Genomic DNA, 14,668 nt, shown 5'->3' with positions numbered 1-14,668 from the left:
ATTGAACATATTTTACATAATAGAAACCACCCAAAAATTCGAGAAACTAAACCCCTCAAGGTATTCAAAACTGATTTTACAAATGTCGTTAACCCTTTAGGTGTTCCACAAGAGTTAATGGCAAATGGTGATAAAATTTCAGAATTTCGATATTTTTATTTTATTTTTGGCAAATTTTCTATTTTAATCAATTTTTTCCAGTAACAAAGCAAGGGTTAACAGCCAAACAAAATGCTATATTTATTGCCTCGATTCTGTAGTTTGCAAAAACACCCCATATGTGGCCGTAAACTACTGTACGGGAACACAGTAGGGTGTAGAGGGAAAGGTGCGCCGTTTGGTTTTTGGAAGGCAGATTTTGCTGGACTGTTTTTTTGACACCATGTCCCATTTGAAGCCCCCCTGATGCACCCCTAGAGTAGAAACTCCATAAAAGTGACCCCATCTAAGAAACTAAATGCCTCAAGGTATTCAAAACTGATTTTACAAACTTTGTTAACCCTTTAGGTGTTGCACAAGATTTAATGGAAAATAGAGATACAATTTCAAAAGTTCACTTTTTTTGGCAGATTTTCCATTTTAATATTTTTTTTCCAGTTACAAAGCAAGGGTTAACAGCCAAACAAAACTCAATATTTATGGCCCTGATTCTGTAGTTTACAGAAACACCCCATATGTGGTCGCAAACTGCTGTACGGGCACACGGCAGGGTGCAGAAGGAAAGGAATGCCATACAGTTTTTGGAAGGCAGGTTTTGCTGGACTGTTTGTTTTTGACACCATGTCCAATTTGAAGCCCCCCTGATGCACCCCTAGAGTAGAAACTCCAAAAAAGTGACCCCCATTTTAGAAACTACGGGATAAGGTGGCAGTATTGTTGGTACTAGTTTAGGGTACATATGATTTTTGGTTGCTCTATATTACACTTTTTGTGAGGCAAGGTAACAAGAAATAGCGCTTTTGGCATTTTTTTTATATATTTTTTTTTTTATTTACAACATTCATCTGACATCTTAGATCATGTGGTATTTTTATAGAGCAGGTTGTCACGGACGCGGCGATACCTAATATGTATAAAAAAAAATTATTTATGTAGGTTTTACACAAGGATTTCATTTTTGAAACAAAAAAAATCATGTTTTAGTGTCTCCATAGTCTGAGAGCCAAAGTTTTTTCAGTTTTTGGGCGATTATCTTGGGTAGGGTCTCATTTTTTGTGGGATGAGATGACTGTTTGGCACTATTTTGGGGTGCATATGACTTTTTGATCGCTTGCTATTACACTTTTTGTGACGTAAGATGACAAAAAATAGCTTTTTTTTACACCGTTTTTATTTTTTTACGGTGGTCACCTGAGGGGTTAGGTCATGTGACATTTTTATAGAGCCGGTCGATACGGACGCGGCGATACCTAATATGTATACTTTTTTTTTATTTATGTAAGTTTTACACAATGATTTCATTTTTGAAACAAAAAAAATCATGTTTTAGTAGTATCATGTTTTAGTAGTGTCATGTTTCTATAGTCTGGGCCATAGTTTTTTCAGTTTTTGAAGAATTTTATCTTGGGTAGGGTATGATTTTTGCGGGAAGAGATGACGGTTTGATTGGTACTATTTTGGCGTACATGCGACTTTTTTGATCACTTTTATTACATTTTTTGGGAAGTAAGGTGGGCAAAATTTCAATTTCCTCAGTTTTTATTTTTTAATTTTTATGGCATTCACCTTGCGGGGAAAGTAAAATGACAGTTTTATTGATCAGGTCGTTACGGACGCGGCGATACCTAATATGTTTAGTGTATTTTATTTTTTAAATTTTTATTCAGTGATAAATGTGGTTTTTTTTATATCTTTTTATTATCTTTTTTCACATTTTTTTTATTTTTTTTTGACCCAGACCCACTTGGTTCTTGAAGATCCAGTGGGTCTGATGTCTGTATAATACAGGACAGTACAGTACAATATATAGTGTATTATACTGTATTTTACTTACACTTTGTCTGAACAGATCTATGCCTTTAGCACAGATCTGTTCATCACCATGGACAGCAGGATGCCTGCTGCCACAACTGAGCAGACTGGGAAGGGGAAGGAGGGGGGCTCCCTCCCTCTGTGACACCATCCTGTCTGGGGGCTGCGAAGGCACAGCAGCCCCCCGATGGGAGAGGGAGCTCCCTGACTGTTAACCTTTTCCAAGGGTTAAACGGCTGACATCACAGCACAGATCAGCCGTTTATACCAGAGTGTCAGCACCCCCCCCCGCGCGTATTTTTCCGAGGTGCCTGCTCAATGATTTGAGCAGGCACCTTGTTCCGATCACCTCCCGCCGTGCGGCGGTGATCGGAACAACACTTGACGTACCGGTACGTCATGTGTCCTTAAAGACTAGGGAAACATGCCGTACCGGTACGTCATGTGTCCTTAAGGGGTTAAAGGGATTGTCCAATGATTACTGTAAAAAATGAAGATAAGAAAAAAAAAAAAAGTCCATGGCAATACCTTTCTAACAAAGCTAGAACCAGCCCTGCACCTCACATGGATCCAGAGATCTCCCCATTCATTGCTCTGCTAGATTTATTTATCCCTACGTCCTATGACTGCACCAGGAGAGCGGATCGGCCTCCCAGGACAGGAAACCCACAGGTATAAAGTTAAAGGAGCCTCTCCCTCATTCAGTGGTTTCCTGTCCTTGAAGGACAACCTGCAGGCTTTTGTTTTATTGTTCTGAAGCTACATGGGGAATAGTTTCTCTCTAATTTGAGGCTGGCTGGACAGAGGTGTGCGCCGGGTGAGTTCCCCGCTACGCACACCTTGAAGGCGGCACACTGCATCTCATGGGGCAGCAAGATGCAATGGAAGCACCGGCTGGCAGAAAATGCGTTTTAAATACAAGGCCGGATGGCGAGCGGGGACGCAACTAGAGGACGCGGCGGTACTCACCGGAGGAGCAGCAGGAGGCGGTACTCACCGGAGGAGCAGCAGGAGGCGGTACTCACCGGAGGAGCAGCAGGCACGGAGATGCGGTAGAGCGATCCCTGCTTCACCGAGTAGCGTTCGGCGTCTGGCCTCCCCAGCTGACAGGCAAGTAAGAGGGGGCGGAGCTTGAAAGAGCGCTTTTTTTTTTTTTTTTTTTTTTAAACAGCAGAGCGGTAGTTTCCTCCCAGCCTGGACAAAAATAATAAAGATCATTAAGAGAGGGATTCAGAATATTTATATTTAAAATATTCCCCTCCAGAAAAGTTCAGAGTAACCCAAGTAGGGCGCTCAGTTCAGGACTCCTTCGAAAAACAGGTTTTAAGTCTTCTTCAGAAGGGAGCACTTATTCCATGCCCAGAAAGTGAATAAGGTACAGGATACTATTCCTGTCTTTTTAGTCAAAAAACCAAGTGGAGACTACAGAACAATTATAAACCTAAAGTCTCTAAACGGATAGCTACAATATCTACAATACAGACGGTTCAAGATGGAGACAATAAAATCAGTAGTGGAGCTCCTCTACAAGGACTGCTTTATGGCGGTATTGGACATCAAGGATGCCTATTACCATCTTCCTATTTTTCCAGAACACCAGAAATGCCTCCGAAAGGCACTGAGATTTCAGGGGCGATTGAGGTATTTTCAATTCCAGGTATTACCCTTTGGGATTTTCACTGGCCCGAGAATATTTACAAAACTGGTCTCAGAGATGGCAGCCTATGTAAGGGAGAAGGACATCCTGTTCGTACCATATCTGGACGACTTCCTGATTGTAGCCCCATCAAGTCAAAAATGGTTAGATCATGTTCATCAGGTGACAGATCATGTCATCTTTGGGTAGGATCCTAAACGAGGAGAAATTGAGGTTAGTTCCAGAAAGGAGGCAGCGGTTCCTGGAGATATTGCTGAACTCAATGGTTCAGAGATCCTTTTTAACGCCTGAAAAAAAATCCAGAAGGTAAGGTCAGTGGTTCACTCCCTGATAGACAACCCTGGAGTTTCTATAAGGAAAGGGATGTCAGTGTTGGGAACCCTGACCGTCTGTATCCCGGCTGTGCAATGGGCCCAGGTACATTGCAGAGCTCTTCAGTGGGAGATCTTAGGGGCTTGGTCAGGCGAGGCAAGAGACCTGGAGAACAAAGTTTCAATCTCAGCTCAGACATGTCAGGCCCTGCCCTAGAGTGGTGGCTTTCTCTGGATAATCAAGTCCAGGGCGTTCCTTGGAGAATAGTAAACCCCCTGGTGATAACCACGGATGCCAGCCCACGAGGATGGGGGGGCGCATGTGGGGGAAACCTTACTCCAGGGATTATGATATTGGCCAATTCTTCAAATCTGAAAGAGCTCATGGCCGTCCTTCGGTCCCTCAGGGAGTTCTTCCCCTAATCAAAGACAGACATGTGAAGATATTATCCGGCAATGGCTCCGTTGTAGCATATCTGAACCATCAATGCGGAACGCGGTCTCTGGCGGTTCAGATTTTCTCCCTAGTAGAGGGGAGAGCCTTGTCCTTGTCGGCCCTTCACATCAGAGGGGTGGACAATTGTAAGGCGGATTATTTGAGTCGTCGGTCTCTGGATCAGAGGGAATGGTCCCTCAATCAATCCATTTTTTCAAGGATAGTCAGACTCTGGGGATTACCACTAATAGATTTGTTTGCCACCAGAGCAAACAGGAAGGTAGAGAAGTTTTTCTCCCTATCTCCAGCAGACTTTCCGAACGCAGTGGACGCCTTGCTTCAGCCGTGGAGCCAGGGTCTATTATATGCGTTTCCCCCTCTTCAGATTATCCCCAGGGTTTTAAAGAAGGTCAGAGAGGACAGGGCAAAGGTAATACTCATAGCTCCTTTTTGGCCCCGGCAAGCATGGTTTTCCTGGCTAAGGATCATGTCTATAGCCGATCCCTGGGTCCTGCCGGAGATTCCGGATCTTCTAATGCAAGGCCCAATTGTTCATCCCCCCAGTGAAGGGACTCCATTTGACGGCATGGCTTTTGAGCGGCGCTTGTTGCTAGACAAAGGGTTATCAGAGTCTGTGGATTCTACCATGTTGCTAAGTAGAGAACCAGTAACCACCAAAATTTATGCCAGAACTTGGGGGGGGGCGTTTTTTAAGTTCTTGGGTGTTTCTCCCTCTACTTTCTGTCAGCTCCAGCTCACTAAGGTTCTAGATTTTCTCCAGAGAGGTTGTAGAGAAGGGTTTAGCATTAAGTACGTTAAATGTACAAGTGGTGACCCTTAGTGTTTTATTTGACCACAGATTAGCTTGTCATCCTTGGATTATTAGGTTCTGTAAGTCAGTATCCAGACGTCTCCCCTTTAGGATGCTTAGGACGCCCCCTTGGGATGTCAGTCTACAGGGAGTGCAGAATTATTAGGCAAGTTGTATTTTTGAGGATTAATTTTATTATTGAACAACAACCATGTTCTCAATAAACCCAAAAAACTCATTAATATCAAAGCTGAATATTTTTGGAAGTAGTTTTTAGTTTGTTTTTAGTTTTAGCTATTTTAGGGGGATATCTGTGTGTGCAGGTGACTATTACTGTGCATAATTATAAGGCAACTTAACAAAAAACAAATACATACCCATTTCAATTATTTATTTTTACCAGTGAAACCAATATAACATCTCAACATTCACAAATATACATTTCTGACATTCAAAAACAAAACAAAAACAAATCAGTGACCAATATAGCCACCTTTCTTTGCAAGGACACTCAAAAGCCTGCCATCCATGGATTCTGTCAGTGTTTTGATCTGTTCACCATCAACATTGCGTGCAGCAGCAACCACAGCCTCCCAGACACTGTTCAGAGAGGTGTACTGTTTTCCCTCCTTGTAAATCTCACATTTGATGATGGACCATAGGTTCTCAATGGGGTTCAGATCAGGTGAACAAGGAGGCCATGTCATTAGATTTTCTTCTTTTATACCCTTTCTTGCCAGCCACGCTGTGGAGTACTTGGACGCGTGTGATGGAGCATTGTCCTGCATGAAAATCATGTTTTTCTTGAAGGATGCAGACTTCTTCCTGTACCACTGCTTGAAGAAGGTGTCTTCCAGAAACTGGCAGTAGGACTGGGAGTTGAGCTTGACTCCATCCTCAACCCGAAAAGGCCCCACAAGCTCATCTTTGATGATACCAGTCCAAACCAGTACTCCACCTCCACCTTGCTGGCGTCTGAGTCGGACTGGAGCGCTCTGCCCTTTACCAATCCAGCCACGGGCCCATCCATCTGGCCCATCAAGACTCACTATCATTTCATCAGTCCATAAAACCTTAGAAAAATCAGTCTTGAGATATTTCTTGGCCCAGTCTTGACGTTTCAGCTTGTGTGTCTTGTTCAGTGGTGGTCGTCTTTCAGCCTTTCTTACCTTGGCCATGTCTCTGAGTATTGCACACCTTGTGCTTTTGGGCACTCCAGTGATGTTGCAGCTCTGAAATATGGCCAAACTGGTGGCAAGTGGCATCTTGGCAGCTGCACGCTTGACTTTTCTCAGTTCATGGGCAGTTATTTTGCGCCTTGGTTTTTCCACACGCTTCTTGCGACCCTGTTGACTATTTTGAATGAAACGCTTGATTGTTCGATGATCACGCTTCAGAAGCTTTGCAATTTTAAGAGTGCTGCATCCCTCTGCAAGATATCTCACTATTTTTGACTTTTCTGAGCCTGTCAAGTCCTTCTTTTGACCCATTTTGCCAAAGGAAAGGAAGTTGCCTAATAATTATGCACACCTAATATAGGGTGTCGATGTCATTAGACCACACCCCTTCTCATTACAGAGATGCACATCACCTAATATGCTTAATTGGTAGTAGGCTTTCGAGCCTATAGAGCTTGGAGTAAGACAACATGCATAAAGAGGATGATGTGGTCAAAATACTCATTTGCCTAATAATTCTGCACGCAGTGTAGTATTACAGGCAATGGTTAAACCCTCTTTCGAGCCTATAGACACCTTGCCGATCAAAATGCTGACTTTGAAATGTATCTTTCTAGTGGCCATTACCTCGGCTAGAAGGATAGGCGAGCTTCAAGCCCTCTCCATAAGTCATCCATGCACTATCCTTCAGGAAGATAGAATTTGTCTAAGACACTATCCAGCGTTTCTCCCAAAAGTAGTATGAGACTTCCATAAAGCCCAAGAGGTGATTCTCTTTTCTTTTCTGTGCAGACCCCAAAAATCTGAGGTAGGCCAAGTTTCACTGTCTGGATGTTAGGAAATGTGTTTTAGAATATATGGAGGCTACTAAAGACTGGAGAAAGTAGTCTTCCTTATTCGTTTTGTATTCCGGTCAGAACAAAGGAAAATCGGCTAGTAAGGGAACTTCCGCTAGATGGATTAAACGGGCTATTTCTCTAGCTTATCTTTTAATGCAGAAACCTGTTCCTTCTGGATGGTCGGCCCATTCTACCAGAGCAGTCTCTACCTCATGGGCAGAAAAAGCAGAAGCCTCCATGCAAGGCAGCGACTTGGTCTTCTGCTTCAACCTTCTATAGGCACTATAGATTGAATCTCTCAGCGGTGTCTGATCTTTCTTTCGGGCGTGAGGTCCTTCAAGCTGTTGGGGGCCCCCCCTAATTTTTCACTCTCCGTGATATCTCCTGGTGCTGTCATAGGACGTAGGGATAAATGATAATTACTTACCGGTAATTAGATTTTCCGAAGTCCATGACAGCACCCTTCTAATTCCCCCCTATTGCCTTCCTTTCCGGTTTCCTAAAGTATTGGTGATGGGTCTGAGTTTCTATTTTCAAAAGGTGTGCATTAAAAATAAAAATAAAAATAAAAAAAGGTGGGGGGGGGGGGGGGTTTAACATTAACCGAGAAAGAAAAGAAGGTCGGGTTGGCCCAAACAGAATGAATGGATCGAAGGTGGTCTCTTGTCTCTGGAAACCACTGAATGAGGGAGAGGCTCCTTTTAAGTTTTATACCTGTGGGTTTCCTGTCCTGGTGCTGTCATCGACTTCGGAAAAACTAATTACCGGTAAGTATCTATCATTTTATGCTGGCAGCTCGGGGCATGTCCTTTCTGCAGCAGTTGGAGGATGGAACTGAGCATGTGCGTCCACCTCAGGGCGGCGGACAGAGAATTTTAGAAAAAGGACAAACAGCAGGTGGCGCTATACAGATACATTTTATTGAATCACTCAGTGCTGTACTAGATTTTTAATTGCAAAAGTGTTAAAAGGGTATTCCCATCACAGACAATGGGGAGTATATTGCTGGGCTATGCCACCTTTGTCTGATGGGTGCGGGTTACAGAGGTGGCATCTACGCCAAGAACGAAGCAGGGAGAGCGGTGGCTGGAGGACCCCGGGTTTCCTAGAGTTTGGCCACTGCCAAGCGCTCTCTCCATACAAGTGAGTGGGGGTGCACCATGCTTTTGCGGCCACCTTTCCCATTCATTTTTAGCGCTTGGCTATTTTCGACGGCCCCATAGAAATGAATGGAGGGTGGCTGCGCATGAGCAGTGCGCCCTCCACCACCTTTCCCCTCTCCGTTCTTGGTGGGAGGTGGGATATGCCCCCATTGTCTGAGATGGGAAAACCCCTTTAAGATCCGGCTGCTTGTTTGAAAACTGTAGAATTTTTTCATGGGACAACCCCTTTAAGTAATTGCATAACTAGTCATTCCCTAACAGGTCTATGGCTGGAGAAGCATACAGGACCTCTAGTCCCCCCTGCAGGGGAGCACCTCCTGACCTGTTCCGTCCTTCATATATTCCTGTCATTTTGATTACACTGGATCACGTCGTCCTCTTCTCCAAATACTAATCATCATAAACGGTTCACAAAGTATTGGTACACTATTCGCTTTGTGGGCAACGCAGGCTTTTTCATGGTGTGGTGATTCGTGTCACTATAAACTGCAGTCTTCGAAGTTCTATTCATTTTACAGTCTTTGTCCTCTCCATGTTTACGTACACCAGAGGTCGTCAATCTTCGGCGCTCCAGCTCCAATGAAACTACAATTCACACTTCTCAAAACTCTCAAAGAATTGAATGGTGCATGCTGGGAGTTGTAGTTTAACAGCAGCTGGCGTGCCAGAGGTTTCTGACCCCTCACTAAGAGAGCACAGCTGTCTTCCATCCAGTCCTCCACCTATTATTCTAATGGGACTACCCCGGAGGTAACTTCTTCTTCTCTTTACAGCAGTGTCATAAAGTGAGAAGATCCCTCCCAAATCTGTCTTCAGTCACCACTAGAGAAGAGCAGGATTTTGTGTCTCATTCTTAGGGTCCATTCACACGTCTGTAGGTGTTTTCCAGATCCGCAAAACACGGACACCGGCAATGTGCGTTCCGCAATTTTCAGACCTCACATCGCCGGCACGCTCATAGAAAATGCCTTTTCTTGTCCGCAATTGCGGACAAGAATAGGACATGTTCTATTTTTTTTGCGGATGCGGACAGCACATTCCAGCCTTATTGAAAATGAATGGGTCCACACCTGTTTCGCAAAATTGCGGAACGGATGCGGACCCATTTTGCGGACGTGTGAATGGACCCTTAAAGGCATAGTACTGCTAAAATAAATTTTAAAAAAAGCCAACATTTTTTCAGCCACAACCCTATGGATATGATGGGAGTTTCCCTTTTAAATAACGATGGTTGTGTTTCTCCCCTCTTAGGGTGGCACTGAGCGGCATGCTAATATCTCGGCCGACCGTGAGACACGGAAGGTATAGGATGATAAAACACGGGCACGACAAAGGAAACGAGCAGAATCCAAAGCGGTAAGACCAGGGACCTAGCAGGGAACAGACGGGGGTCCCTCTGCCGGGGACTCTCCCAATAAGGCCTCATGCACACGACCGTATCCATGTCTGATCCGCATTCACTTCTAAGGGTCCGCAGAAAAATCGTACAGCACACGGATGAATGAGATCCACGTGCCATGCGCCTCCATGTGTCCCTCTGCAAGTTATACAACGTGTCCGTATTGCAGTGAAGGGGGTGAGAAAAATGCGGATCGCACGCAGAGGGTTAGCTGTGAGCATAAGGCCTTAACGGGGTTGCAGTATTATGTTTCCCGAAAGCAAGCAGGGATCTTGACACAAACTGTGTAAAGTGAAGTTCGGCAACATTCTAAAGTCATTTGTGTTTCAACGCTCAACAATCTGAAGATCTCTGCCAGCTGTCAGTGAACAGGAACATGCTTGGTAACCAGTCCTGTCTCGTAGCTAATAGATTTGTTATGGTGCGATGTTATAGACCACCCCACACACATCAGCGGCACCAATGCCTTTCCAGTCCTGAGTTCGCTACTGTGTATCAGCGCAGATCAAATGCATCCGTCTGAGCTCATTGGATTGTGTAGACTGGACGCGGTTTTAGAAAAAACTCTGAAGGAAAATTAGTATGACTGCAAGCAGAGATCTTGAAAATGGTGACTTGGTGATGCACAACATACATTGGAAAGTTTCAGAACTTTTTTTATTCATTACACTTTTGGGGTAACTGGAAAATAAATGGATTTTCGTGCAGAAAGAAGGTTTAAGCAACCCCCCCCCCCCCCCCAGAGCTCAGATAGACCTGATTGTGGGGGGTCCCCTTCCTTCCGCATCAGCTCAGAGGGGGCTTTTAACAGGCTTGTTAATGTATCCAGCTGTACATCAGTCTTGCTCTCCTGCATCACACTGTAAATTATCTTCTACTCGCCCGCCCTAGACTGAGGGCCATGCGGCTGTGACCTGAGATGACGCCACTTTTTCTTTACTATTATTTGAACAACGACATTTGTGCCAGGAACACAGTGTATAGCTTGTCTGCATATGATGACCTTTCCTTCTCATTGTGTGCTGCCTGTCCCCGAGATATATTGTTTTGCGACAGTACTTGTCCGTAAGAGTGACAGGAGAGGAAAAGGTAATAATGATGTCTGGGGATCGAGCAGAGTAGTCAGCACTGCCAGCTCATTATATGGACGTGTCCTTGTGATACTAGCTACACGGTGAGGCGCTATGTAATAGTATATCTATTTCTACTATAATACTGCCTCCTATGTACAAGAATATAACTACTATAATACTGCTCCTATGTACAAGAATATAACTACTATAATACTGCTCCTATGTACAAGAATATAACTACTATAATACTGCTCCTATGTACAAGAGTATAACTACTATAATACTGCTCCTATGTACAAGAATATAACTACTATAATACTGCCTCATATGTACAAGAATATAACTACTATAATACTGCTCCTATGTACAAGAATATAACTACTATAATACTGCTCCTATGTACAAGAGTATAACTACTATAATACTGCTCCTATGTACAAGAATATAACTACTATAATACTGCCTCATATGTACAAGAGTATAACTACTATAATACTGCTCCTATGTACAAGAATATAACTACTATAATACTGCCTCATATGTACAAGAATATAACTACTATAATACTGCTGCTATGTACAAGAATATAACTACTATAATACTGCTCCTATGTACAAGAATATAACTACTATAATACTGCTCCTATGTACAAGAATATAACTACTATAATACTGCCTCCTATGTACAAGAATATAACTACTATAATACTGCTCCTATGTACAGGAATATAACTACTATAATACTGCTCCTATGTACAAGAATATAACTACTATAATACTGCCTCCTATGTACAAGAATATAACTACTATAATACTGCCTCCTATGTACAAGAATATAACTACTATAATACTGCTCCTATGTACAAGAATATAACTACTATAATACTGCTCCTATGTACAAGAATATAACTACTATAATACTGCTCCTATGTACAGGAATATAACTACTATAATACTGCTTCTATGTATAAGAATATAACTACTATAATACTGCTCCTATGTACAAGAATATAACTACTATAATACTGCTTCTATGTATAAGAATATAACTACTATAATGCTGCTATGTACAAGAATATAACTACTATAATACTGCTCCTATGTATAGGAATATAACTACTATAATACTGCCTCCTATGTACAGGAATATAACTACTATAATACTGCTCCTATGTACAAGAATATAACTACTATAATACTGCCTCCTATGTACAAGAATATATCTACTATAATACTGCCTCATATGTACAAGAATATAACTACTATAATACTGCTCCTATGTACAAGAATATAACTACTATAATACTGCTTCTATATACAAGAATATAACTGCTATAATACTGCTACTATGTACAAGAATATAACTACTGTAATACTGCCTCCTATGTACAAGAATATAACTACTATAATACTGCCTCCTATGTACAAGAATATAACTACTATAATACTACTCCTATGTACAAGAATATAACTACTATAATACTGCTCCTATGTACAAGAATATAACTACTATAATACTGCTCCTATGTACAAGAATATAACTACTATAATACTGCCTCCTATGTACAAGAATATAACTACTATAATACTGCTCCTATGTACAAGAATATAACTACTATAATACTGCCTCCTATGTACAGGAATATAATTACTATAATACTGCTCCTATGTACAAGAATATAACTACTATAATACTGCTCCTATGTACAGGAATATAACTACAGTGATACTGCCTGTTAGGTTTCGGTAATATTTGTCCCGGGTATCGGGGTGGTTTCAGCATTACCAGGCTTTCTGTGCATTTACACTGGTATTAATCACCTGTAGCATTGGCTTGTGTTAGTTGACGGTTTAATTCCTGCATTATTAGTGTATTCTCAGGTGTCTCTGTCCTCATTGTGGTGGAGACTGTCAGTAAGTTGTTCTGGGCTGACAGTCAAGAAAAACAGAGAAGTTGTTATGAGCCGTAGACAAGGCGTCTGTATTTCGGTGCTCCACTTTTACATTTGGCCCTGTGGACAGTGGAGCCCGGAGACTTCATCGTTCCCCTCACCTCTTGGTTGTGGCTTTTTAACCACTGCCGCACCTAAATCTGGGCGCAAGTGGATTTTGTACACCGCCTGTGGCCCTTTGCTGCAGAGACGGCGGGCCTGGAAAATCATTCCTTAATTACACCAGTTTTCTGCACTAGATTCATAAGTGCATGGACTGCCGGAGGAGGCGCCTTATTCATGTAGAGGCCCTTGGCTCTGACGGCTCAGGGGATATCCCCCCGCCATAGTGTCAGCGTCACATCTGAACCTCTCTCTTAAAGGGAGTGTTTCAGCATGAGATTCTCTTGTAAACCATCCCTGGCTTGGGCCCGCCCTCGGTGCACTCAACTGCTAATTTGCACATGGATTAAAAGCACAGATCGTTCACACTGAAGACCTGGGTTATGTGCGGCCTCCAATCTGCGGGCACGGTGGCACCCACAGCTCGAGTGAAGTGTCCCTTTAATACCAGGACAGAACCAAAATGAGCAAAGTGGATGCCGCCTCCTTCTTTTCTTCCGTTTTTGGGTTCGCAGATACTGGGTAGGTTGTAAATGCCCTTGGTTGGCGGGCAGTTTTAGGTAGGTGCCTTGTAGGTTGCCACATCTGTGACTTGTTTTGCCGTCTCATCGACTAAGAGAGAAACCATACTGTACTGGTGATCTGGTAGAATTTTGAGTGCTGCTCTGAAGGTGACCAAAGTCAGTAGAGCTTGGCACGATTGTGGTGCGACTCCACGGTGTAGACTGGTCCTCGGTGACCACCATCTGTCATACATTAGACCCAAAGCTGCGCCTCCGCAGGAAGTTTCGACCGCGTAAAAAAAACTGGCCTTTCCAGGGAGAAAGGGGTTAATTTAAAGGGATGCTGCAGAATTGAGCAAGCGTAAACCTATTCATTGGTCGCTATTTTCAAGATCTCCGCTTGCTGTCAGTGAGTGGCAACGTTCTTGTTACTATTGGGGGGGGGCTAAAAACCCATCTAATTCTTCTCACAGCTGAGATTCTGTTGCAGTTGCATCCTCTGGGATGATACGGTGTATCAATGCAGGAAAAATGTAACAACCCGTCAGGACAGGTGTAGCTCATAGAGGATTCTGTCGACTGGATACAACTGCAGCAAACCCTCAGCTGCGAGAAGTTTTTGGTCAGGATGGGTTTTCAGCCTCTTTCTGTTCACTGACAGCAAGCAGGTAGCTTGGACGCAAAGTGAGTAAGAGGTTTTTATACCACGGTTCAGAGACTGCTATGAAATCGTGTGAGAACTTGAGCGGAGTCGATGTGACTGGTTGAGCGATTGTCTCATTGAAATGTAGGTTGAATCAATGTCACATTTCACTTCTGCAGGGCAGTCGAGCCCCGTGACACCCGCCATCACGTGACCCCCTGTAATTGCAGGGTGCTGTCTCATCCCCTCCCCCTCCAGTACAAAGCGAGGCGGCCGCCATTCTTCTCGCCCTGTCCCCAGTAATCCGGGGTTGGCGCGGCGCCCTCCGCGGAGGTTTCACATCGCTTTCAGCCCCATTGTTCTGCTCGTTTCACTATGTGAAAAATGTTGTATTAAAGGATTTAATCACCGAGCTATTGTAAAGCGATTACCGAGCGCAGTAGGTGGCCGCCCCGTCCGCATTACCAAACGGGCACGTTCAGCTCAGGTCACAGCAACATGGCCCCAGCCTGTGCCGTAGGGCAGGGCCCCCCTTTATTAGCCAGCTTCACTATACGGCCCGTCTTCCTATAGGGACCTGGGTGTCCAGAGTAAAGTAGTTATACAAGGAACGGTCCTGCCTCTTTGTATT

General features: G+C 43.6%; 1 protein-coding gene across 2 annotated transcripts in view; it reads left to right on the top strand.

Annotated features, from left to right (window-relative positions):
- Positions 1-14,668, top strand: part of LOC120992648 (beta-1,4-galactosyltransferase 3-like) — a 68,799-nt gene that overhangs the window by 52,524 nt on the left and 1,607 nt on the right. For both annotated transcript variants that reach the window (XM_040421680.1, XM_040421681.1), the window contains exon 6: positions 9,618-9,722. In XM_040421680.1, coding sequence (XP_040277614.1) covers positions 9,618-9,722 — 105 coding nt within the window. The remainder of the gene's footprint in view (positions 1-9,617; positions 9,723-14,668) is intronic.

Source organism: Bufo bufo, chromosome 1 (genome assembly GCF_905171765.1).
Source record: "Bufo bufo chromosome 1, aBufBuf1.1, whole genome shotgun sequence".
Lineage (NCBI taxonomy): Eukaryota > Metazoa > Chordata > Amphibia > Anura > Bufonidae > Bufo > Bufo bufo.
The sequence above is the reverse complement of the archived record's forward strand: the minus strand, read 5'-3'. Positions and strand labels throughout refer to the sequence as shown.